The sequence below is a fragment of the Talpa europaea genome (assembly GCF_964194135.1).
Source record: "Talpa europaea genome assembly, chromosome: 7".
NCBI classification, from domain to species: domain Eukaryota; kingdom Metazoa; phylum Chordata; class Mammalia; order Eulipotyphla; family Talpidae; genus Talpa; species Talpa europaea.
This window is the reverse complement of record NC_140074.1, coordinates 109,466,029-109,493,802: the sequence shown is the minus strand read 5'-3', so window position 1 is coordinate 109,493,802 and position 27,774 is coordinate 109,466,029. Positions and strand designations below refer to the sequence as shown.

The window sequence follows — 27,774 nt, the reverse complement described above, 5'->3', positions numbered from 1 at the left end:
GGAGTCCATGAAACAATGAATGGAGTTCATTCAGGACACACTGTTCCCCCAGCAGCTATAATTATCATATTGTACATTACATTCTTTGTTGTTATTTATCTTGTAACTGGAAGTTTTTATCTTTTGACCATCTTCCTCCAATTTCCCTTTCTCCTCAGCCTTCGCCTTATATAACCACAAGTCTGATCTCTTCCTAGGAGTTTCTTTTTAATTCCATGTATAGTGGGATCATACATTGCCCTCTGTCTGATTTATTTCATTTTAGCATATGTCTTCAAGGTCCATCCATGTTGCAATATATTTTATTTTTATATGTACAATCTAACAATTAGAATAAAGAGACACAAATATTAATCTCTAATACCCTTAGAGAACACAACCAATTAATTGGGCTGCTAGAATATTTTGTGTGTGTGTGTTCATCTCCCAATAAATATTACAATTTCTATATAATTGAAGAGTAGCTTGAGATTTTAGAAGTTGATTTAAAAAAAACTTACCATTTACATGGCATTTGTGGAATTTGGATTGTCTGCAGTACACCATAAGAAAAACAAAATAGAGAAAAGAAGCTAAATGTCAAGACTGATATAAATGCAACAGTATAACTTTAGATTTAAAATGTTTGTGTTAATTAAAACAATCTCATTTTCTAACAGAATTAACTTTATATTGAATAAAGTTATAAATGCACATATATAAAATAAATAGGTACTTAAAACAAGTTATTTAAATTATAATAGGAAAAACAAATTTGATTAACATTGAATCAGAGACTTTGTGCTTTTTTTTTAACTTCTTGTCACAATTTAGTTGTTTTAACTTGATCTAGATTTGTCACACTATATGGACTTGTAATTAAAAGCTTTGCTTTCAGATACCTTCATTTTATACTATACAGAGATATTACTTACTTTAAAACTAGTTATACAGCATTTTCAGTCTTTTAGCTTCCTGCAGATATCTTACAAAAATAATTAAATAATAGTCTTTGAGTGAAGTGTTTAAATTGCAGTTCCCTCACTGTTGTCAATTTCCCAAAATAGATGAATCTGTTACCTTTGATACTATAACAATGCCATCACAAATAAATTCATTTAATTCTTGGTTTAACATTGAGTAATATTTTTCTATCTTTAGAAGTCTCTCACATATTTCATTCATCAAGGTTGTACTTTGAAGGATCATCTTACAGTCCGACGGTAAACAGTTAAGTAAGGTTAAATGTGTGAAACATAGATACATAGACATTAGGCAGGATAGCAAGTGAACTATAATTCTTTACTTCATGTATGTACCAATGGAAGTTCAGTATGATAAAAATTTATTCTTGGGCCTCCCTGGTGGTACAAGAGGATAAGCATCAGCACTATGAAGCTATCCACAGCCACTGCAGCATGAGTTCAATCCCCGGCTAGGACATGACCTACATCGCCCAGCAGACGTCTCCTAACTCACACACTGCTCCCCTCAGCAGTTTATTTTAGTCAATCTGTCTGTTCTGCTCCCCACTCTTGTCTCTGTTGACACCCCCTGCACCTCTGGCCTGCACCCCAGCTCTTGTATGCATAAATAAATAAATCTTTAAAAAAAATTATTCTTTTGAGTCCTAGCACAGTACTCTTTTTTTTTTTTTTTTTAAATAGAGGCATTTTATTTATTTATTTGTTTGTACAAGCACTGGGTACAGTCAGAAGCGCGGGAGGGTGAGAGAATTCACCAGAGCCAGAGCAGGGAGCAGAGCAGGCAGAAGGACCAAGGTACACTGCTGAGGGGAGCAGCGGGCGGCAGGAGGGGTCTGCGCGCCATGTGGGACCCTCCTCCGGTGGCCAGGGGGCAGCCGGGGATCGAACCGGCACCGCGGAGGCCGCGGGCAGCTTCGCAACCCAGTGCTCAACCGCTGCGCCACCGGGGAGGCCTCCTAGCACAGTACTCTTTCTAATCCAAATAGTTCTTACTTTCATGTTGCTTTTCTGCCAGAGCTGCCATTAAAAATAGCAAAGTCCAGGGTCTTAAATAAGTCTAAAAGAAACTAAAGGAATGCCAAGAAAAAACGTTTTGACAAATACCAGATTTTCATATGATAGTACGTTACACAGTTAGTATTATACTATGTTAGTTTTCCAGGGCTACAATAGATAAATATCACTAATTTGGCTTAATCAACAGAAATTTATTTTCTCACAGTTCTGGAAGCCAGTAGTTTAAATTCAAGGTGTCACAGGGTTGGCTTCTATGAGACCTTTTTCCTTGACTTGTATATGGGCTGTCTTCTCTTGTCTTCATAGGATGTTCTCTCTTTATGTGTCTAAATTTCCTCCTCTTATAAGGATACAAGTTATATTGGATTAGGTACAACTTTAATGACCTCATTTTAACTTAATGACTTTTTCAAAGATTCTTTCTCCAAATAGAGTCACATTATAAGGTACAGGAGGCTAAGCCTTCAACATACGAATTTTGGAGAAACAAAATTTAGCCTATAACATTTACTAATTCTGATACTAGTTCTTTTGCTAGGTTAAATTTTGGGGTCTAACTTTTCCTTTTTTTTTTCTTTTTAAGCTATTATGTAGTATTTCACTAAGGGAACCAAAAGCGAAAATTCCTGACTATGTATTGTGGCCACTTCCATTGGTTTACCATGAATATAACTTTGTAGACAGTATCTTTTAAAATAAACTACATTTAATTTTTTTAATTTATACATATATATATTACATCATTATTCATTTTTGTACAATGTATGCTTGTAGGCTTTCTCCTTTTATGTGTATTCCCCATAAAATTCCCACCACCAATTCACCCATGAACCATCACCATAGTTCCTTGTACTCTTCTCTCCTCTGTTTTGGTCCCTCTTCCTCCTCTGCAGAATGTCGTTCTTCCCTGCAGAATGTCTCTGATTTATGGCTGCTTGCTAATTTTGTTTTTATTTATTTACTTATTATCATATTTATTTGTTTACTTATTATCATTTATTTTCTTGATCCCTTATTTGGTTCTCTATATTCCTCCTATAAGTGAAACCATCTGATATTTTTCTTTTTCCTTCGGGCTTATTTCATTGAGCATAATCCCTTCCAGCTCCATCCATGTTGCTGCAAATGGCATGAGTTTATCTTTTTTTTGATTGTTGAATAGTATCCCATCATGTATATATACCACATCTTCTTGATCCAGTCATCTATTTTTGGGCATTTGGGTTGTTTCCATATCTTACCTATTGTAAATGGTGCTGCAGTAAACATAGGGGTACAGGTGGTCTTTTGAATCAATGTTTTTGTGTCCTTTGGGAAGATCCCTAGGAATGGAATTGCTGGGTCCTATGGTAGCTCCATTTTTAGTAGACTGAGGAACCTCCAGACAGCTTTCCATAGTGGTTGGACCAGTTTGCACTCCCACCAGCAGAATAGGAGAGTTCCTCTTTCTCCACATCCTCGCCAACATTTGTTGTTGCCTGTTTTTTTAGTGTGTGTGCCATCCTCACTAGTGTAAGGTGGTATCTCATTGTGGTTTTGATTTGCATTTCCCTGATTATAAGTGATGTTGAACATTTTTTCATATACCTGTTAGCCATTTGCATTTCCTCTTTGGAGAGGTGTCTTTTTAGTTCTGCCCATTTTTTGACTGGATTGTTTATTTTTGTTGAAACATGTGAGCTCTTTGTAGCTCTTTGTGATCAGTTCCATATCAGTTGCATTGTGTGCAAAAATTTTCTCCCAATTAGTACTGTGTCTCTTTGTTTTGGTTAGTGTCTCTTTTGCTGTACAGAGCTTTTTAGTTTGATGTAATCCCAGCTGTTTATCTTTCCTTCACTATCTTTGCTTTGGGGGGGAATGTGTCTTTAAAGATGTTACTGAGATGTATGCCATGTAGTGTTTTGCTGTATTTTCTTCTATATATAAAAATAACCTGTGTTTGTTTAAAAACAGAATAAAATGGTATCTTTTATGGAAAATCATATAGAGCATACTATCTTTGTAAGACCATGGTGATGAAAATAGTACATCTTTTTGGGGGGAACCAGTTTTAGGTATACATAGTTTTTTATTTCGATATTTCCTTTACTACATCTGTAAGCCCACTGACAATTAAGTCACTAATTTAATAATATTGCATAGATTTGCAATTCTATAACGTTTCTGTATGCACTGTTGTTGCTGGTCTATGATCAGACATTTTCCTTGTTTAGGTAAATTTTTTCCTAATATGATCACCTGAAGCAATTTGTTTTTCTAACCATATCCTCTGTTTTATTCTCCATCATTTTATAATCCATTAATAACAAAAAATGGCAATTTCTGCTTTAAGCCTAAAATTATGGTATTGATTGTCAAGGTATTATCAAAAAACAGATATTAGTTATTATATGCATAACATTTGTTTTTCTGCTCACTGGAAATATCAAATTTATAAGACCATGTCCATAGGTTCACTTATCGATGTGTTTACTTTTTTTTAAAGATTTATTTTTACTTATTTATGCATACAAGAACTGGGATGTAGGCCAGAGGTGCGGGGGGTGAGAGGATTTACCAGAGAGAGAGTGGGGAACAAAACAAGCAGATCTACTGAAATACACTGTTAAGGGGAGCAGCGGGCAAGACTGGGGATCAAACTCAGGTCTCAGTGACTGGCAATAGCTTGATAGCCCTGAGACTTTAACCCCTTTGCCACAAGGGAGGCCTTCAATGTGTTTACTTTTTAAAGTCGATTAATTTGTTAAGTATATATAACCAGAAATAAAAAGACTCTCATTATGGAAAATTTTACTATTCAAATTGGAAGAATTCTGATATTGTTATCAGTACTGTTTGACATTTGGAAGAAATTATTATATTATGTTACTGATATTTGTTATATTATCTCAACTCTTAAAAAGATTTGTTTGCAAATTAAAATCATAATGTATTACTACATACTCACCAGAATTGCTAAAAGTGAAAAATTGACAATACCAAATGCTGATGATGTGGAACAATAAGAACTCCATACATTGTTAATGGGCATGTAAAAATCATTTTGGTAAAAGGTGTACAGTCTCTTATAAAGATTCCCTATCACCCAGGAGTTCTAGGTGTTTACTCAAGTGAAATGAAAACATATATTTGCAAGATTCACACAAGAATCAAAAGGAGACAAAATGACTCATGTATCAATGTTTATAGCAGCTTTATTCATCATAGCCAAAAACTGGATACAACCCACTTGTCCATCAACAGAAGAACAAATAAACTGTAGTGTATTAACACAGTGGAAAACTACTCAGCAATAAGAAGAAATAGACCATTGATATTAATAATATGGGTAAATCTCAAAAACAATTTGCTGAATGAAAGAAGCCTTACATAAAAGAGTACATGTTATATGAGTCCATGTATATGAGGTCCAAGAGGAAGTAAAACTGATTTTTACTTCCAAGAGGAAGTAAAACTGAACACAGGGGCCTTTGTGTGTGGGTTGGTTGGAAAAGAGCATATAGGAGTTTTCTTGAGCAATGTCTTTTAACTTGATGGAAACTTGAGTTGCACAGCTACATCTATTTGTCAAAATTCAGTAAAAGTACATATATGCTTTATATATTGTAACTTTTACTAAAACCTGTGAACTGTTATTGAATTGTAGTTAATAATATGTGTATTGAAATATTTAGGAAAGTATATAAAATATCTTTATATAAAAATAAGATAGACTGTATATAAAATAAGATATCTGTACATAAAAATAAGATATCTGTATATAAGAATAAGATAGACTGATCAATGGATAGATGGTAGCAAAATATTAATGGGAAAAATTAAATGATGGGTATATGTAAAATTCTTTCAATTTCTGTACATTTGAAAATTTTTGTATTTCAGAATATGCAATTGCTTCTTTCTTTACTCCACAGAGTGAAGCAAAATAAAACAATAACTTCTGAAAGTTATTTATTATGTTTCTGACTTGCTTTAAGTTTTCAAAGAACCAATATGAAACACTATTGGATTTCTTTATGTTGTCATGCTATTTTGTTTATATATTTCATTGAGAGCTTAGCCTATTTTTTCTCAACTCATTATTTCAAATTCTAGTAAGTTTGGAAGGTCTTAAAATTGGGATAAATTGTCATTTTCAATGTCGGAAAATTTTGCTCCTATCTTTTTCTTGAGCATTTACTTCGGGTTCTTTGATAAGAAGCAAGTATTTGCAAGACCAGCTGTTGGAATGTCTATAATCATGTGTGATTAAAATAAAGTAGGGAAAATAAATCACAGCTTTTCCTCCTCAGTGATTTATTTATTTATTTATTTATTTTCTCGGTGATTTATTTAAATTCTGGTGAATACAGTTGGTTTGGCACATATGCTAGCTGTACAGACTAGAAAAAGAAACTACAACCTGCTACCGATTTTGACTGACTTCAGTTTTCCTTAGGCTTATTGGAATAATTGGGAGGGAAGGAAAATGGAAAATAATTATAAACACTTCATAAATTTAGGCTGATTTGATATTCTCAGTATTATTCTGTTGTTATAAATTTATACTTCAGTAGAATCACTAGATTCCATCCAAACTACATGCAGCAAATAATGAAAGATTTTAGGTTTACAGAGAAGAATCTGGGGACAGAATGCCTAAAATGAGGTCATGGCATAAATTAAATAGCATTGAATCAGAGTTTGGAACTACTTATTCCCCATATATAAATTATTCTTCTGGAATAGCTTCTTTCTTTAATTATACTTCATAGTTCAACTCCTTAAATATTCACTCCTTCAAGAAAATGTACGTTTTATCTTGTTTGAAGAATGAAGATACTTCATGTATCTCTGTATTATAAGAGTAATTATCATTCTTTGAAAAGCAGATGCCTGGTTAAAAAAAAGTAAGGGCTCATTACAGGTTTTTAAATGGTAAAATAACATTCCTGTTGTCTGCTTCTCTCAGAAATAACCAGGAAAAAAAATGGAGGATGAACAAGAAGGGAAATTGCAAACTCTATCTTTACTTACTTTATTTATTTTTATTGAGGTAATATTGGTTAACATCATTAGCAGTCTCCAATTTTATTAAGAGTAGGAAATATCTGTAATGCCAAATCACAAAATTGAGTAAGGGCTGCCAAATGCAACAGAGGCCAAATTAGTTTGAGAAAATGGTGACATAGGATGCCTGCATCTACAGGTCTCAATAAAAGCCAATAAAGTTTACGCTCCAAAGAAGATGGAATGACCTGAGGGGCAAAAATAAACAATTTTAAAATCATTCACAGGCTAACAACATGGGCCTCCCTGGTGGTGCAAGGGGTTAAGCACAGCACTGCGAAGCTATCCACAGGCTAACAACAGGAGCTTCTCAATACTAGTTTGGCACCAAGAAGGAGAGGAGAAGAAACTGAATAAAGAAATGAAAATACACCCCATTAAAAAAAAAGAAAAAAAATGTGAGGAAGAGACCCTGTGTTATTAGTAGTTTTGTAGTTGCCAATTTCTGCTGGCTGCAGAGGAGTTAAGAATAAGATAGGTGACACCATTGGGTCCCCTGGAATTTCACTGTGTATTGGGAGAATTCGTGCTAGCCTGGATTGGATCTTGCCATTTTCTCACAGGAACCTTTTACTATGCTTGTCCAGAAAGAATGCACCTCATTTATGGGTGACAAATTGTTACAATGAAACTAGGAAAAGAATTTATATAAAGACATTATGATAAAAAAAATTGAACAAAAATATAAATAAATAGCAATTGAAAAACTGCTGAGTAATGAAAAACAGCTGATGAACGCATATAAGGGACCAGGAAAAAGACTAATTATAATAAAGAAAAATCAAAATCAACAAGCAACTATAAACCAGAGACACACTACGGGGGGTGTAGAGGAGGAGAGGAGGGATTAGGGTCAAAATAAGAGGGGTGCAATTGTATGGGGGAATATAACCAAAATGAAAATGCATATATTGTGCAAAATGAAAAATAATGTAAGAATTATATAAAATAAAATATATTAAATATAAAAAAGAAAGTTATAATGACATTTCTTTGACTGCTAATTTTAAAAATCTAACCTTGCAAATGCTTTGATAAGACTACAACTCAAAGAGGAGACAGATCAAAGAAAATTCAATGTAAAGGATGAAGCTTACTGTGTAATCCCCACCACCAGATACATGCTGCCATGCAGCACTAACTCTGGAGGCCATCATCAGACCTCACCAGCCAGGCTGCCTAGGCTCCATTTGTATTGTATTTTGATAAAAATAAAAATAACAAATGTCTTAAATATCTTTGTGCAATGTGCACATAAAGATACATGAAGAGATGGGTCTCCCTGGTGGTGCAAGGGGTTAAGTCGCAGCACAATGAAGCTATCTGCAACCACTGCAGGACAAGTTCACTCTGCAGCCAGGAAGCTAACCCACAGACATGGCCCAGCAGACTTCTCCTGTCTTGCCCACTGTTCCCCTCAGCAGTGAATTTCAGTCAATCCACCTGTTCTGGTCCCCACTCTGTCTCTGGTGAATCCTCTCACCCCACCCCGCACCTCTGGCCTGTACCCCAGTTTTTGTATGCATAAAAAAAATCTTTAAAAAATAAAACAATTTTAAAAAAGGAACATGAAAATGTTCACTGAAGCAGTTTATGTTTATTCTTATAATTAAAAATTTCAAATAACCTACATGTCCACTATAAATGATGTAGTAGCTTAAAATAACAAGTTTTGTGTGAGTGTGTGTTCATTTACATGGAAAGCTCCCTCAAACATATTGCTAAGGGAAAGTACATTTTATAATACACATCATTTCATTTATACTATAATACATACAAAGCCAAGTTTGTCTAAAATGAATAGAAATAAAGGACTATTTTAGGTAAATCTGTGTTTGATTTTTTTTCAACAAGAATATGCCATGTATTATTTTTTATTAAAATAAACAAATAAGCATGTCAGCTATATTCATGGAAAAACTAAAGAGTAAGGGCCCAGAATCCAGGTGAATAACAGCAGATTATCTTCTGTCTGTCTTCTGAGTCAGTAAAATCTGAATAATTAGTACCACATGTGTTCTTGGGATGAACAGTAATACTGTTAGAGGTTTTATGAATTTAGCTTTCAAGACTTAGAAACCTGATTTTTTAAATGTGACTCCACTATAAACCTCTTATCATCAGGTTCTTCAGCGAGGAATTTTAGTTATTACAGTCTGTTTCAGTGTTACTATGCGAAGTAAAAGAGATTAAAGATGTGAAAAAAATAAAGATATGAATAATTTACTATATTAGATGGCATGTCTCAAAAAATTGTGGCTACTCTTATTTTTCCTGAAAACAAGATATGATATAATTTTGTATTCAGAATGCATATGCAACAGCTTATGACCTAAATTAATCAGAAATAGTAATATAGATAACTGGAATCATTAAATAGGGTTCTTTTTCTAGTTGTGATTTTTTAAAAAAAGATTATTTATGCATGCAAGTGCTGGGGTGCAGGCCAGAGGTGCGGGGGTGGTGAGAGGAATCATCAGAGACAGAATGGGGAGCAGAACAGGTGGGTCAACTGAAATACACTGCTGAAGGGAGGAGCTGCTGAGGGGAGCAGCGGGGGACATAGGAGAGGTCTGCTGGGCCATATGGGTCACCTCCCTGGCCAGGGATTGAACTCATTGCTGCAGTAGATACGGATTGCTCCATATTGCTGACACTCAATCCCTTGCACCACCAGGAAGGCCCCTCTAGTTGTGTTTTATAGAATAATTGTGTATTATTTTAGTAAGGTCCATTTTCTTTTTTCTTTCTTTTTCTTTTTATTTTTTTTAAAGATTTCTTTATTTATTTATACAAGCACTGGGTACAGTCAGAAGCACGGGAGGGTGAGAGAATTCACCAGAGCCAGAGTGGGGAACAGAACAGGTAGACTGACGAAATACACTGCTGAGGGGAGCAGTGGGCACAGCAGGAGAGGTCTGCGCGCCATGTGGGACCCTCTCTGGGGGCCAGGGATTGAACCGGCGCTGCAGAGGCTGTGGGCAGCTTCGCAGCCCAGCGCTCAACCACTGTGCCACCAGGGGAGACCCAAGGTCCATTTTCTTATGACTTGTCAATGATTTCAAAACATTGGTTGGAGTAGAGTTTCTATTGAAAAGCTGTACATACTTTTGAATAAATGAGATCTTAGCATAAACCAGTTATTTGAGTTGGTGACAAAAATGTGTGACTAATTCATGTTTGCCAATGATTAACTGTTTATTGATAACAGCCCAAGTTTAATAGTTTATATGTAAGAACTCAACATTATGTAGAATAGTCTTTTTCTTTCAAGATTGGGCCTCCCTGGTGGCGCAAGGGGTTAAGTCTCAGCCCTGTGAAGCAATCCTCAGTCTCTGCAGCAGGAGTTGGATCCCTGGGCCTCCAGGAAGCTAACCCACTTGTCCCAGCAGACCTCTCCTGTCTTACCCACTGCTCCCCTCAGCAGTGTTTCAGTGGATCTGCTGTTCTGCTCCCTACTGTCTCTGGTGAATCCTCTTGCCACCCGCTCCCGCACCTCTGGCCTATACCGCAGTTCCTGTATGCATGAATAAATGAAAAGATTTATTTATAAATAATTTATTTATTATTGTTTATTATTTATAAATATATTTATTTATAAATAAATAAAAAGATTTATTTATAAATACAAGAGCTGGGGCCCAGGCCAGAGGTGCGGGAGGGTAAGAGGATTCACCAGATACAGAGTGGGGAGCAGAACAGGTAGATCCACTGAAATACACTGCTGAGGGGAGCAGCGGGTGAGACAGGAGAGGTCTGCTGCACCATGTGGGTTAGCTCCCTGGAGGCCTAGGGATCCAACTCATGCTGCAGACACTGAAGATTGCTTCATAGGGCTGAGTCTTAACCCCTTGCGCCACCAGGAAGGTATGTGGAATATTCTTTTGTAAATATATTGATTTTCTACTCTTAAGGGACATTCTAAGGAATTAAATAATTGCTTATATATAAATCAGAAAGAGGGACATTTATTTATTCAGCAAATACTTATTGCTCACTATGTGCCAGGCACTGAACTGGGCACTAGATAGCATGACCAAAAGCGACAAAAACCTCTAGTGGGAGGAATGATGGAAACAAAAACAATAAACTAAATAAGAAATGCATACAATATACTAGAAATTAATAAAAGGCTGTGCAAAAAGGAGTAAGAGGAATTTCAAGTAGACTAGGACAGAACCCTGTAACAGCAGAGTGTGATATTCTGGAATCCTGGAGCGGTTTATCAAGGTAGAAGGAAATGATCAGCAGTGAAATACTCCTAAGTGAGACAAACTGTAGGGTTTACCAGCCTAACAGTCCATATTGGTGATGCTAACCAATAGCTGTTAACTTGTGAGATTTAATTCCTTTTGGTCATGGAGGAAGGACAAGAAAAAAGGTAGTGACCGCCTATAGGGTAAGGAAAAAGTATCAGGCTTTTCTGCCCACCCCCTGCCCACCATTAGGATAGATGAGGGAACCCTGTGGTCCTGAGTGCATGCCTGATGGCGGGCTCCTGAAGTGGGTACACCTGGGCTGAGAGACTGAGTTTATAAGGGCAGCGTCGTGGGGACGCCAGCAGAAGCTAAGAATGAACAGAAGCCCAGATAAGAAGAGAAGCAGAGAGAACGCCAGAGAGAGCCCAGATATAGAGTGAGGATTTGCTGGGGTTGGGAGGACTGCCAGCCTCCCGGCCCCCCAGCATCCCCCTGCCACATGCCTGGTAAATCTAAATAGAAGACCTGCAAAAGCCACTGAGGACTCTGACTCCTTCTGCTTGATCCCAAAACCTGCTCAGTGGTCCTTCCTGTCCCTACACCACCGAACTCTCTTCTTTTTGTGGTCTTGTGGCACTAGCGGTGGTTTGATCTTTGGGAACCGTGTAACAGCTAGATGGCCATTTACAGATAACTTGATACTGTTGGTTTTGCTGGAATATCAGCCTAGTCAGTGTGAATAAATTGTTGTTAAGATTACACCGATAACAGCAGCAGGCAGAGATTTCCGTTGTGAGAACTCCAAACCCGGAACTGTAGGAACTAGGCATTAGGTAGGTAACATCATTTAGATTCAAAAAAGCTAACTAAGAGATTCCGTGATGTGTGGGCATTACAATCACTTGACTCCAGGTGGCATTCCTAGAGGTTGTTATAGAAGAAAGAAAATAGCTTAAAGAGGAAAAAAAATTCAGACCTTAGTTTAACTCCATTTATTTCACTAAGAAAAAGAATACCAAGTCAGGTGGAGAATTTGCTCTCTTTATTTTTAGTTTACTGTGTTATTCTAGATTTAGAATACATATGATTAACTTGGGGATGAGTTGGGAATGATCAGAAATTTCAACATTTAAGTGCTGTCACTCTGGCAAAGGCATACCTAGTAGATAGCATCATCATAATATGTGGGTTGAGATGAGGTTGCTCCAGACAAGTCTCTCTCAAAGTTAATTGATGGAAACATCCCACCTTCAAGAATTTTTATTACCTTACCAGTGCTGTGTTAACACTGCTGAAACACAGCTGTGGGTGCTGTGCCGACGCCCACATTGCCAGTGTCAGGAAGGATGTACTTTTAAACCTCTAATTTATCTAATAATGTCTTTAGTGATTTGTGTAGGTTTGGCAATGTGATGAAAATGCTCCCTGGCTTGGTTTATAACAAGAATTAAGTTTGCAGTCTTAAAATGTATATTGTCTTAATATGTATGTGGAAGATAATAAGTCAACTTAGAGAAAGATCGACTAAAATACTATCCTGTCCATCTACAGGGATTTATCCACCTATGATACTTGAAAATGGATGCAAATTAAATGTTTTAAAGCTAGAATAATGTATTTATCTATGTGGTTTCTCTGTATACAAAGATGGCAATATATAGTGCTGAAAGAGAGCCAACTTTTATATTAAATTCCAATTTGATTTTGTTCTTTTTCTCTAATGAAAAATGTGGATTGGACTGATGTCAGCCTATAGAGTGCAGTTAGAATAATACACTCTTATAAATAAAAACTTTCAAAGAGATAGGAAATAGTACTCTCTTATTTGGAATATAAAGCTTCATAGCTATTTGATAAAATACTATTTTTTATGAAGTTATGGTATAGGCATCACATCTCTTTAAGAAAATAGCTACGGGCCTCCCTATTTTCTCCCTTTAAGAAAATAGCTATGGCACAAGGGGTTAAGCACCACACTATGAAGCAATCCGTAGCCTCTGCAACACGAGTTCGATCCCTAACCTGCCAGGGAGAAACCCACATGGCGAGGCAGACCTCACCTGTCTTACCCACTGCTCCCCTCAGCAGTGTATTTTAGTCAATCTGCCTGTTCTGTTCCCCACTCTGGCTCTGGTAGATCCTCTCACCCCCCCACATCTCTGGCCTATACCCCAGCTGTTGTATACATAAATAAATCAATCTTTTTTTAAAAAAAGAAAGAAAATAGCTACACAAAATCTGAAGAATTCATTCTTAACTAATGGAATTCACTGCAAGGATATATTTATCAAATAAAGAAATGTTCAATTTCAGAATATACCTGATGCATAAAGCAAAGTATCCTCATATTGCTTACAAAAGGAAAGCATAGAATTTATTTCCATTGTGCTGGGCTGTCTAGAGACATTTGTTTGGATCTTAAATGTGTCAGTTTATACCTTTAAACTACCTTTGTACCATATTTGAAATTTAATACCTTATTTGAATTCTATAGAGTTATAGAATTTGAATGTTAGCTGTGAAAGATATGTCAGAATTTCATCTTTCTTTCAAGGAAACTGAAATCCAGAGAATTTAAGCATCTTTTCTAAGGTTATCCAGCTAAAATTAGAACCCAGTTTTATTTTTACTTTTCTAGTTTTTCTTAAATTAATTTTTTGCATCATTGTTAATTTTTGGACAGTGATCTCTTCCTTCAGGTATAGTCCCTGTAGTTCTCCCACCACAATATCACCTGTGACCCATCACCATACTTCCTTATGCTCTTCCCTCTCCTGTTTTGACCCCTCTCCCTCCCCTATCCCCTGCTATATGCAAGTTTTGTCTTTTTCCTAACCCTTTAGAACCCAGCTTTCTAACACCTTACATTTCTGCTAGAATATGTTGTCTCCAACAAGTTAGTTGAATGGCAATTAAACGATAAGTTGGCAGAAATTTTAGGTCTGTCTCAGTGTGCAGCTGTTTGTCTAGGTTACAAAGTGAGTAGTGATCCCTAATTGTTCTTCATTTTAAAAGTTCTTGCAGTAACAGAGAAATGTTTAAATGTTTAAATTTCAAGCTACAATAATTTCTGAATGCCTGAGATATCTGTGTTTCTCTGTGTGTATATATAAATATAAAATAGTCTTTGTTTTCTGTAAGTAACAAAGTCCCATTTATAATTCCTGCAAGCATTATAGGTGAAAGCAATGTTAGGGATTCTCCTATAACTTGGCCTTATTATGAAATCTAAAGAAATCACTGTTTATCTAGGGCACAAGAAATGAATATAACCAGTATTAAAATTTTGCTTTTCTGTGCTGATCCATTAACTATGATAATAATTTGGGTAGTTCCAATAATAATTGACTTACTCTATTCAGACTGCTTTCACAAATAACAAATATTACTATAGACTAGACGGCTTGTAAACAACAGAAATTTATTTCTCAGAGTTCTAGAGGTTGGGAAGTCCAAAATCAAAGCACTTGCAGACTTGGTGTATAGTGAGAACCTGTTTTCTGATTATCTTCTCTTTGTGTCCTCACACAGTGTAAGGGGCTAAGAGAGGTCTCTCTCCTTTTTCAAGAGCACTAATTCTGTTCATAAAGCCTCCACCCTCAGGAATGACCTCCCAATGATCTACCTAATGATGTCCAAAAGAACCAACTCCAAATATCAGCACATTGGGGGTTAGAATTTCAACATACGAATTTTAGGGGGACAAAAACATTCAGCTGTAACAGGAATTTAACTTCTACCTCATCTTTAAAAACTGCTCCCACATACTATGGTACAGTCTTTTAAATATCTAACTTGGGAAAAGACTGATTTAAGATAAAATAATTTGTGTAAATGTTGATAAATCCTGAACTATTAAAGGTCATTAAAATGCATTTGTATTTTTATAACTCAAAATCTTCCCCAAAACATGTTTTGGGCTGTGGTTAATCTTGAAGAGTCAAGATTGACATCCCTGCCCCCCATAAATACTTTGATGACACTAGCCAATGTGAGCTTCCCTGAGAACAAGTAGAGAAGAATAGATTCATTCATGGACGTGAGTTTTGCATGATTTTTGTGTGTCTGAAGAATACATATTAGCTAAAAGCAAGAACCCATGCTTTGTTTATAGTGTTATTTACAAAGCTTAATAGAACCTGCATTTCTGCTTTCCAATATATAACATTGAGAAAGTCAGTATACACAGAAATTCAAATGTGCATCGTATTCATTAAGATAAATAGCTTTAATGAAGTATGTTTTTCATTCAACTAAAGTTGACTCCTAATTAATGCTTCAAAAGGTTTTATGCATGTAACATATATAACATATAACATATATAACATATATAACATATGTAACATCTATGCATGTAACATATATAACTTATAAACTAGACAAGGATCTATGAATATATAAACTCTACTTTGGTATGTGTGAAAACACATTTCCTTTTGTTCTCAGGACTGAATTGCTTGAAATAGTAATAGGAAGCACTTCAGAAATATCGGTTTATATAAATAGCAAAGAATTGTTCTTGGACTGTATTTGAGGGGTCTAACGAGATTAATTTGACTATAAAAGAGTTAATTCCCCCCGAATGACACATACAACAGTTAAAAATTTTTAATCATGCTTTACTCCAGCAATGTTCTCAAAGTATAACCCCAGTTCTCATTAAAAACTCCAGTTCTCCAAATAGGACATCAGTGTAAAAAAATAACAATTACAGTACAAACCACAACAAAGCAAAAACAGAGAATTGTAAAGAGACATCCTGCAGGGGAGGAGGAGGGAGAGGGGTGAGAGGCAGGGAGGGAGGAGCACAGGAGAATGTGGCGATGGTGCGCTGGTGCCTTGGGGAAGGAAATTCTGTGGGGACTCAATCTGAGAGGGTGGGGGGAAGCAAATATTGTCTAAAAAAATGTAAAAAAAAATTGATAAATGTTAAAATAAAAAAAATTAAAGAAAAAATAAAACTCCAGTTCTCTTAACTGCCATTGAGTATTGACTCTCCTCAGATATTTGCTATTAATACATTTGCCAAACTTTAAAACCTTCTAAATAGGGATCTTTTAAGCATTGTATGAGAAATTGTGAAAGAAATTCATTTGCTTTGTTATTATCATTACTCTTGGTAATTCTCTTTAAAGTGACAAATTTTAATGATAAGCTTTTACTTGAGTCGTATCAAATACTTCTCATGTAACTGTATTTTAAAATATATTTGCAGGGCCTCTCCTCTGGCGCAGCGGTTGAGCGCTGGGTTGCGAAGCTGCCCGCGGCCTCTGTGGCGGTTCGATCCCCGGCTGCTCCCCGGCCACCAAGGAGGGTCCCACATGGCGCGCACCAAGGAGGGTCCCACATGGCGCGCAGACCTCTCCTGCCGCCCGCTGCTCCCCTCAGCAGTGTACTTGGGTCCTTCTGCCTGTGGTGCTCCCCGCTCTGGCTCTGGTGAATTAGCTCACCCTCCCGCGCTTCTGACTGTACCCAGTGCTTGTATAAATAAATAAATAAATAAATCATTTAAAATATATATATATATATATATTTGCAATTCTGATTTTTCAAAAATAATCACTTTCACTTCAGAGTCAAAATCATAAGCACTTATTCATGCTAAGTGTTACAGCTTTCTGACATGTAGAAATAGCTGATGTGGGTGAAGTGTCTAGCTTGATGTTTTATATCTAGCTATTAGTCAGCTAATCCTCCTCCCTACTTCACTGAAAATATTTTCATTCTGTCTGACAAAAAGTAAAAAATTACATTAACTGTGACTAAAAATGTATTACAGATGACACATTAATGAGACTAAGGGTTTTTGCCTTATTTCTCTACCTTTGGTGAACCTAGGTCCAGATAGTTTAATAAATTATGCAAAAGATACCCTTTTTTTTTTTTTTAAAGCGACAGTCTTTTTTTTTTTTATTTATTTGCTTGTTTTGTTTATACAAGCACTGGGTACAGTCAGAAGCGCGGGAGGGGGAGTGAATTCACCAGAGCCAGAGCGGGGAGCAGAGCAGGCAGAAGGACCGAAGTACACTGCTGAGGGGAGCAGCGGGCGGCAGGAGAGGTCTGCGCGCCATGTGGGACCCTCCTCTGGTGGCCGGGGAGCAGCCGGGGATCGAACTGGCGCCGCAGAGGCCGCGGGCAGCTTCGCAACCCAGCGCTCAACCGCTGCGCCACCGGGGAGGCCCGCAAAAGATACCCTTTAAAAAAAAAAACTGGGGCACAAGATTACAATAAAGGTTTTCAGGTGATTTTTAAAATATAAATTTAGAAACAAGTAAAAGGATCAAGTAGGTATTAAAAGTATATACTAAAAGTCTACTTAGGCAAAAGATAAACAAGCAATATCGACAGAGTTTAGGTCTATGAAGAAAAATTTTGACTCATCAAGAGTCAATTAACCTAAGAGTTCAATCCTAAGAAAGATGATATGGTGATACTTGAAAGCATTTGAATTTCAAGAGATGTTATTAATTAATCTCTTAATCGCTAAAGGTCAGTGACTTTCAAAATATTTTTCATCATAATCTGAATTCAGTATACACACACACACACACCTGGAATTCCTAGCCTTAATTCATTTACCCTATCTATTTCCTTTCTTAAAAAATGCTGGTCACAATTCATAAATTGATTTCATTACCCATGAATGAATCATAACTTACAATCGAAAAAAATCTGATGAATGATATAGAGCATTAAGTTTTTTTCCTTGGGTATTTAGAATGTAAACATTACCATTTTATCTGATTGTAAAACACTTGCTTTCTCACCTAAACCTTGTTATCACAAAAAACTGTACCAACTCCAAAACTGTATATACAAGTATCCTGCTCTCAGACTACAACATTCTGTCCTTCTAGGTTATGTGCCCAAGTACTCCCACCACAATTCTTTCATTAAATTTACACTACATTTATTTGCATTTCATGTCTGTTCTTTTTTTTCTTAGCTAACTTAAGAGTCCTTGGTCCAACACTGTAATCACATTCTTAAAAACAGATGCTTAATTCCCCATCTCTTCTTCACTTTATAGTACTCACCTAGCAAAACCCCAAATCCTGATAAACTAGACAACTCTTTTTATACCTACACATGTTCCAGCACGTGAATATAGATGGTGAAGAAAGTCACAACCAGAAAGACTGGTATCATTTAAAAATTGGCCCAACCTTCTAGTCATCTCTTAGCACTATCTGACATTGCTACTATTGGTGCATATGACTGTTTCATATCTACAATAATTTCTTTTCTTCCTTCCTCCCCCGCCCATATGCTTTTTACCCTCATCACCCAGTTTTTACCTAATCCAAATGGTGCTCAAACTGTGGTATGCAGACCAGTAAATGGATATTATCTGGGAATTTGTTAGAAATAAAAATTCTTGGGGCCTCCCTCGTGGCTCAGGGGGTTAAGTCTTAGCACTATGAAGCTGTCAGCAGCCACTGCAGCATGAGTTCAATCCCTGGCCAGGGAGCTAAACCACATGGAGCAGCAGACCTCTCCTGACTCGCCCACTGCTCCCCTCAGCAGTGTATTTAGTAGATCTGCCTGTTCTGTTCCTCACTCTGTCTCTGGTGAATCCTTTCACCCGTCCCCCCACCTCTGGCCTAGATCCCAATCTTCCTTATTGGTCACCCTCTTTTATTCTTGCCCCTTTCAGTTTCCCTTGACACAGCAAAGTGGTATTTGAATTAGTGTCTCCAGTTATAGCGCTCTCTCGTTCACAATCTTTAATGACTTCCCACTACACTTCTGAGGAAAGTCTGAATTCCTTACCATGGTCTCAAAAATCCATATAATCAGTCTTTGCCAGTGCATCTGACCTTATTCCTTGTAACTTTTCCCTCACCCACTGTACTTCCTCTCTTCTGGGCTTCTTTCAGTTCCCTGAACATGCCAAGCTCTTGGAAAGGATCTCTACACATACTGTTTTCTCTGCTCGAAGTATTTTCTTCCAACTACCTCACCCCCACAAAATTGAATCTTTCTCATCCTTCAAGGAATGGCATTCCTGATCATTACAAGTAGATAGCCTCCTCTCTTATTTTCTATAACTGTATTTTGCTTGTTTCCTTTAAAAAACTTCAGCCTAATTTTAAATGATACCCTATTTGTTGTATTTATCATCTGTCTCCCTGACTAGATTGTAAACCTCACTAAGTTAGGGGCCATGTCTGTGTTTTTCACCAATATACGCAGAGTACCTAGCAGATAACATGCACTTAATAAATATATGCTGATATTGTTTAAAGGTATAATATTATTTGAGAAAATGTTAATAATTATAAGTAATTATTAATAATGTTAAATGCATTGTTTCCTAAATCTTGCTAAAAACAGCCTTTTTATTTTTTCTCTTTCAGTAATTGCCCTTCCTTTTTGGCTGCTGCTTTAGCCAGAGCCACATCAGATGAAGTCCTTCAGAGTGATCTATCTGCACATTATATCCCAAAGGAAACGGATGGCACAGAAGGGACAGTGGGTGAGTCACCTTTCTACGTTATTTCTTTTAAAATATTACAATCTCCTTGTGTAGTGATTTGTACAAAATGTTTGCAACATACATTTATCCATTGGTTGATTTTATAGTGGTAGCAAGGAAAAAGAATGCAAAACTTTTTTTCCCAAACTAATCAATAAAAGGAGGGACAGAAGAAAAAAATGTAAAATTTGAAAATATGTGCAGGTAATTAGAGCTGGGGACTATCATAAGAGGACATTATCATAAATAATACCTAGGTAAATGGAAAGACTAAAGTAAGAAATGTGAAGATACAATAGAAAAGATGAGTGGAAGAAGTTTTAGCAAAACTTATTTAAAAATTTTAGCTTAAGGAATCCAAGGAAAAAATTAGAAGTAAAAATTCAAGAAATCATTTGTAACAAAACTTCTCATTATTATATCTCTACCACTAAATAACTAGAGTTCCTTATGGCAATTATGTAATACAACTTAACTGCATGGATTACCGTACTTCTTTTTTCTAGGCAAAATTATGAGGCTTTCACAATGTAGTGAGTATATCTGACAATTTCTAAAGAAATACAGATATTGTAAAATTTAGGGGGGATTACTTCTCAAAATTGTTAAGGAATTTTAATATTTCATTCCATTTGTTCTATTTTAAGCGTTTGTCTTTAAACATGGTGCTGAATTTAGGAGCGAAGCATGTATTAATGAATCAGAGTAACTAAATTCCAGAGAATATGAGGCAGATATAAAAGTAAACATTCCTATTCTTCCATTATTTCTCTAGATCATTTTTGACAGAAAATTGGCAAGGAAGGGATTCCTCTGCTTGTTTTTACTGAGAGTAATTGAATCACTTGGACCAAATTGTTCCAGAGTCAAGTTGGATGGAATTCCTGCTACAAAACATTGGTCTTTCCTCTGGTACTGATGCATGAAGTAAAAGCCTTGTAATGAAAAGATGAGGGATATTAAATTCTGCTTCACTGCAGCCAGGGTGGTGGCTGACTCAGCTCCAGCTCAGTACAGTGACATTAACGACTGATGAGTAATTTACAGCTGTGAGGGGGTGGAATGCTACTTTGGACAATTTTCTCTTTTTCGCACCCTTTTTTATTTTATTTTTCCATTTCAAGCAGCAATTATTTATATACTGATGTTCTACACCATTCCCTGCAGAAGGAGAATACTTAACGTAGCAAGATTGAAGTGTTCCCCAATGTGCCTACTTTGGAAGATCTTATGAACCCCCATAAGATAGCAAGAGTGAAATGAAAGATTTTTCATTTGGTGGATATTATTGGTAATTTTGATTTTTTGCTTTTCCAAGAGTATACCTACTAATGTCTCCATGTCATTGCTGTGATTCAGAATTAACTATTATAATTCTAAACTTTTTGCAAGTCCTTAATCTATTTAATTCAAATCACTCAGTTTGAACTGCACTGAGGTCAATCTACAGGACATATTTTGTGTTTATCCATACATCAGAGTGGGAAATCAGCATACTGAATAAGACCTGCTACCACTGGCCTACAGTGCCTTTTTTCTCTCCTTGTTTCCAAAAACACACAAAAATTCTTAAAGTTCTTTTTATGTTCATATCATCCCTAACCTGTTTCCTAATTACCTTGTATGTGTTGGTACGTTTGCTAGATGTAATGCCTGTCCAGAAAATTTAAAATCAACTTAAAGTATCCCAATGTGAAAAATGAAAAGAAGGGGTAAATAAAGATCACTAGTGCAGAGGAAATTAAAAGAGTCCTAAAACTTTTATGTAAATAAATTTGAAAATTTGAGTATATTCTAGAAGAATATAATTTAACAAACTTTACCTAAGAAAGAGATAAGAAAATTCTCAAGGGGCAGTGTTCCCAAAAGGAAAAGGAATAGGTAATTCTATAGGTGAACAAATGATCAAAAACGGGTAATTTCAATGTTTGTTTAATTATTCAATTGTATCGAGAAAGATGAGAGACTTGCATAGCATAACATGGATACCAAAACCTTCCTAAAACAAGACTAAAAAAGGAAATGAGAGATCCTATTAGTAATTAGCATAAAAAAATCTTAAGTAAAAATATTTGTATATTGAGTATAACAGTTAATTTAGTCGATGAGTATTTTATTGAGGATCTGCCATATGTATAGCACTGTGTTGGAAAAACAGTAGTAAACAAAACAAAATTATCTAAGTCTACTAGCATAATTTATATATTAATAGGTGAAAAAAAAAACAGAATAATCTCTAAAGTCACCAGAGAAACATTTGATAAAATTCAGTATTTATTCCTAATTTTTAAAAAATATACTTAATAAGGGCCTCCCCGGTGGCGCAGCGGTTGAGCGCTGGGTTGCGAAGCTGCTTGCAGCCTCTGCAGCGCTGGTTCGATCCCTGGCTGCTCCCTGGCCACAGGAGGAGGGTCCCACATGGCGCGCAGACCTCTTCTGCCGCCTGCTGCTCCCCTCAGCAGTGTACTTCGGTCCTTCTGCCTGCTCTGCTCCCCGCTCTGGCTCTGGTGAATTCTCTCACCCTCCCGCGCTTCTGACTGTACCAAGGTGCTTGTATAAATAAATAAATAAATCTTTAAAAAAAAAAAAAAAAAAGACTGTATCCCTTTAAAAACAAACAAACAAACAAAAATATACTTAATAAAGTTGAACTAGGTTGATACACTTTGGTCAATGTGGGACAGCTTTTGTCCTATTGTAGGACAATATTCAATTCAAACCCAAACCTAGCCTTTATGCATAATGTATATATACTCAGGAAGCTTTTGGTTACAAGTGACCACTAACATAACTCAAACTGGCTTCAGTAAAACTGAATTTACAGGCTAGGCTACCCTTCACAGTAAGGTTTACACAGCTAGATTCAAGACTTCTTCACATATTGCATCAGAGTCTGGCATTTCTCCAACTCTCATCTGTACTTCTTTCATTTTGATTTTATTTTCAGGCTCCATGTGGTGGCAAGATGATTGCTAGGAGCACCAGGTCTTCAGCTACCCAAGTTCAAATCAAACAGGAAAATATGAGCAACTTTACTTACTTGCTGAGTGACAGGATTCACTCTAAATAGCCCAATTTATTTCCCATTCCTGAACCAATCACCATTACCAAAGAAATTTGATTCTCTAATTTCCTAGACCTGAATCACGTGTTTTACCCTTAAATGCACATGGATTGAGTACAGAAAAGGAAATATCCTTGGTAGAAAGAGGAACGTTTGCTAGCTGGCATGTAACACATTAAAGCAAAGTTCTGACTCAAAATAGCAAATAAATTTAAAAAACTTGGAATAATGTAGAAAAATGAAAGATAGATGTTAAAATAAAAAGGATTTAAATTAGGGCCTCCCTCCCTGGTGGCGCAAGGGGTTAAGCACCACACTATGAGGCAATCCACAGCCTTTGCAGCACGAGTTCGATCCCCGGGCAGCCAGGGAGAAACCCACATGGTGAGGCAGACCTCTCCTGTCTCGTCTGCTGCTCCTCTCTGCAGTGTATTTTGGTCAGTCTGCCTGTTATGTTCCCCACGCTGTGTCTGGTGGATCCTCTCACCCCCTACATCTCTGGCCTGTACCCCAGCTCTTGTGTGCATAAATAAATAAATCTTTAAAAAAAAAAGGATTTAAATTAACGAAACACTATAACTTGTTCCTGGATAAGATTCAATAGGAAAAAAGTAAATTTTTCTAAATCAGTAAATTCACTGTGATCCCAAACACAATGGCTGTAGATCATTCCTCCCCGCTCCAAACTTGGCAAAATAATTGGAAAATTCATTTGAAACAAAAAGCATGTGAAATTACCAAAGTGACATCTTTTAAAATTATGAATGATAGGAAAGCTAGTTATCTTGTTTTTAAAATATAAAGTTATTGTAGTTTTGAAAGAATAGCACCATTGCAGAAACAGATGGAGCAATCAGTGAAGCAGAATAAATGATCAAGAATCATACAAATATTTTAATATTTTAGTGGTTAATTTATATAACAGCTTGCATATTTATTTATTTAATAAGCATATAATAAGCTCCTGTTATTTGCTAGGTACTGTACTAAGACGACTAATCAAGTACAACTTGATACATTGTCTGATTGTTAATTGAGAAATGAAGAGCATGATTTTAGTCAGATATACCTCGGATTTATAATGGTTTTACCTGCTTGTGAAATGTTCAAGATATGTAGAATATAGTAAATATCCAATAAATATTATCTATCATTACAAAATTGAGAATTGTAATAGATAGTGGGAATAAAGTGTAACGGGAAGGAGCAACTGGGAAGGGTCATGACAAAATCTAGAGGTTTACTATGTATTAGAGGAAGCTGGCATTGCTTCCTGTAATCAATTTAATATGTCTAGACCAGTGCTGCCTTGATAGAGCAGTGGTGGAAATGTTCTTTACCTGCATTGTCCAAAGTGGTAGCCACTAGCCACGTGTAGTTGTTAAGCACTTGAAATAAAGCAAATGTGATGAAAGCATTAAAAAATAATTAAAAGCTACCTGTAGCTAATAGCTACCTTGGTGGACAGTGTGCAGATCTATGTAAGAGTAATACACAAAACAAAGAATGACATAAGGGTTTATATTATATGGTATCTGAGAACTGTCTTGATAATATCATTTCTTTGTTTTATCTCACCCCATTCTCCCTCAAGATTTCTGGATTCTTTTGTTTTGCAAGCCTCTGTTGTGAATAAGTCAAACACACACCCAAATGTAGGACCTATATTTGGAAACTATACTGCTGCAGAGACTAGATGAGTTGGAATAATACAAGTAGGTAACTGCTGGCTGTAAGAGACAGCTCCTGGCAACTGTTGCTTAAAAAAAAAAAAAAAAAGATTGGAGTTATTCAAAACAATCAAAATGTTGAATTGTCCATTGGCCTCAGCTTCCCTCTTATGTACACTCCTTGAGGTTGTATTTGCTTTTGGACTTTTCTCTTTCAAATGTACCCTTGATTGTCAGTGATATAAAAATGTAAAGGGAACAAAGTCACAAAACATGGCTTACCACCTGGTGCTATGTTAATGGGAAGAAAAAGCAACAAAAAACATGAGATCAGCTTTCGGAACATAGTCATTTAAAAAAAATTTTAAAATAAGAAAGCAGGTAAATATAGTCACAGATTAAGGCAAAGGCAGGGTTAGGAATAAAAACAAAGAAATTCAAGTTTCAGATTGTTCTAGAACATATAGTTGCTCTTCTCTAGGATTTGTGTTCTAGATCAGAGGAGGCATGCACAGCCATTGCCCATCTGGCACACATATTCCCAGGCTGTCAAACTATATCTGATTTAGTAAAGTAAAAAAGATTTTTTTTTAAGAGCTTTGCCTTTTTTTTTAAGCCTGGGATCTAGAAGAAACCTCTAAAATACTGGCCTGAGAAAACTTAATCTCCCCTTGGTTATTTCTTTTTTTTTTAAAAAAAATATTTATTTATTTTTATACAAGAGCTGGGGTACAGGCCAGAGGCAGGGAGGGTGAGAGGATTCACCAGAGACATAGCAGGAAGCAGAACAGGCAGATGGATCGAAATACACTGCTGAGGGGAGCAGCGGGTACAACAGGAGAGGTCTGCTGTGCCATGTGGGAATCTCCCTGGCCAACAGGAGAGATCTGCCGCGCCATGTGGCAATCTCCCTGGCTGGCCGGGAATTGAACCCGCGCTGCAGAGGCTGCAGACAGCTTCACAGTGCTGTGCTCAACCTGCTGCGCTACCAGGGACGCCTCCCCTTGGTTATTTCAAGAGCTGCAACTTCAGTAGAGGACAACTTGAATGGAAAGTTAATGTGAGATGAAATACCCTCAAGTGCCAGTGTTGCTTAAAAGACTTAATTTAAGTACATTTTTTTAACTACCTTTGAGCTAGTTTCTCTATGTTCACTGAGTAAGACATTGGCAATCTGTCAGACTCAGTTGCTTTTCCTTTTCCATCTTTCTGGGCATATATGTGCCACAGTGGAAATTTGTGGATCACTTGGCCCACTTATATTTTAGTCTTTCCTTCCATGATTTGAATCATAAGGCTTACAGGTGGAAGGATTTGCTCAATTTTACATTAAAAAATATATTAAAGGCTACCATATGCCAAGCTTTGTGCCAAACACTGAATATTCAGCAGTGATCAAAGCAATAAATTCCTTATTTTCACAGAGCATATTTGGATGGGAAAGACAATATTATAAAACTAACAAATACTTCTATGAATACAAATCAGGGTACAAATTATGTGAAATACCCTCAAGTGCCAGTGTTGCTTAAAAGACTTATACATTTGTCCATCCATCAAGGGAGGCAAATCAGGCTCAGAAGTCTGCTGGTGTACTCCACTTACTAGGTCAAGTAGTAGACTTAGTAGTCTAACAAACAAATTCTCTGACTGCTACCTCATTTTTTCTGTCCAGGGTCACACACATAGACAGAATTTAAGTACATTTTTTTTCTTTGAGAGATACAAAGCTTTTAACTCATTTCTTAGTCTATTGGCTAAACTATTATTTGTCTTTAATTAAAAATCTGTCAATCAAAACACCTAATTTGGTTCTGAATTACAATCAGTTATAGGGGAGAAGTTAGTGAACTGGAAGGAGGTAAAGAAGAGGCCAGGAAAAAAGGGACAAAGACAAATGGTTATCAAGGTAAATTTCTATTCTAAGTTTGAAAATACATATTTTCATAGGGCTCTCATATTCCAATTAGCTAGTTAACTGCTGTTCCTATTTCATTATTCTTCTAAGCATAGGGAGCTTGGCTCTCCAAGTGATAGCTATGACAGGCCAGCCAAAAGGGAACCAGTGCTCTGAACTAGATAGCATTTCACAGGCTGGAAGAAATCCAGTCTAGGAATAGATCCAGCTCTGGCCAGAGGTTTTCTGTTTATGACATAAGAGTATCTTAGTGGCAGTTGCTGGCTGATGATTTTATACTAGATAGGTTGTCATTTTCTCTCTTCAGAAGCAACATTTCATTTCTCTTGAGAAGGAAGAAATTCTTCTATTAAGGAGGAACTTGACTAAGGTGACCTACTTCTGTCTTTACCAAGCAGGCAAGTGAAAAGCAGTTTTACAAGGCTCTTCATTGGAGGTTTCTGTTTCTTTCACAGAGATTGAGACAGTGAAATTGGCCCGTTCTGTCTTCAGCAAACTACATGAGATTTGCTGCAGCTGGGTGAAAGACTTCCCTCTCCGCAGGAGACCCCAGCTTTATTATGAGACATCAATCCATGCCATCAAAAACATGCGCAGGAAAATGGAGGACAAACATGTCTGCATTCCTGACTTTAATATGCTCTTCAACCTAGAGGTAAAGGGCACTTCTGAAGAGTCATGAGATTTAAAAAACAAAGCAATCACCTTCATGGTCCTGTGAGAAAAGGAGAACTTCTAATAGTTTCTCTGATAGGTTGGAGTAGGACTAAAGGCAAAGTGGCACAAATTTGCTTGCATTAGGCAACAGAAAAGAAACGATTTTATGTTGTTTTGAATAGGTAATGCGCTCACGTGGTTCAAAACTGGAAAATAAAAATCTCTCTCAACTCTTCCCTCATTCATTTACTCTCCATAAAGCAAGGGAGGTTGCCAGTTTCTTGTGTAGCCTTCTAGAACTATTCTATAAACATATACACACAAAAGAAAACCAATATAACTCAATTAAGCAGTTTTTTAGGTGAAATTATTTCTGTAGTATAATCACATGGTGTTTATTAAGTTCCCATATTACTATGTTGATGAAGCAACACAAAATACAAACTTAAGACTAAGCAGTTTTCTGATTTCATGTGATTTTCTTTTTGAAATCTTGGTGTTTGAAATAGGAAAGTAGCTGGAATTACATTTCATGAATCTTTGTGACTGACAAATTGGATCATATGAGCCTTGTCAACTTAATAACCATTTTCTTATTATCTTCCTCTTTTTCTATTAAATATATTATGTTATTATAAGCAGAAGTAGGATTGTTTCCTTTGCCTGTCACTTGCCTCTTCACTCAAGTTCGTAACTTAAATTACAATGTAGTAATTTATACAGGGTACAATGTTTAGTTTCTAATTCAATTAGCAG

The 27,774-nt window shown here is 36.4% G+C and overlaps 1 protein-coding gene across 1 annotated transcript in view; it reads left to right on the top strand.

The window, feature by feature from the left end:
- The window catches only part of PPM1E (protein phosphatase, Mg2+/Mn2+ dependent 1E), a gene marked incomplete at both ends in the record, with an annotated part of 98,646 nt that overhangs the window by 58,443 nt on the left and 12,429 nt on the right, over positions 1 to 27,774 (top strand). The window contains 2 exons of the mRNA XM_084237568.1: positions 19,591 to 19,709; positions 26,817 to 27,016. Of these exons, the coding sequence (XP_084093694.1) occupies positions 19,591 to 19,709; positions 26,817 to 27,016 (319 nt within the window). The remainder of the gene's footprint in view (positions 1 to 19,590; positions 19,710 to 26,816; positions 27,017 to 27,774) is intronic.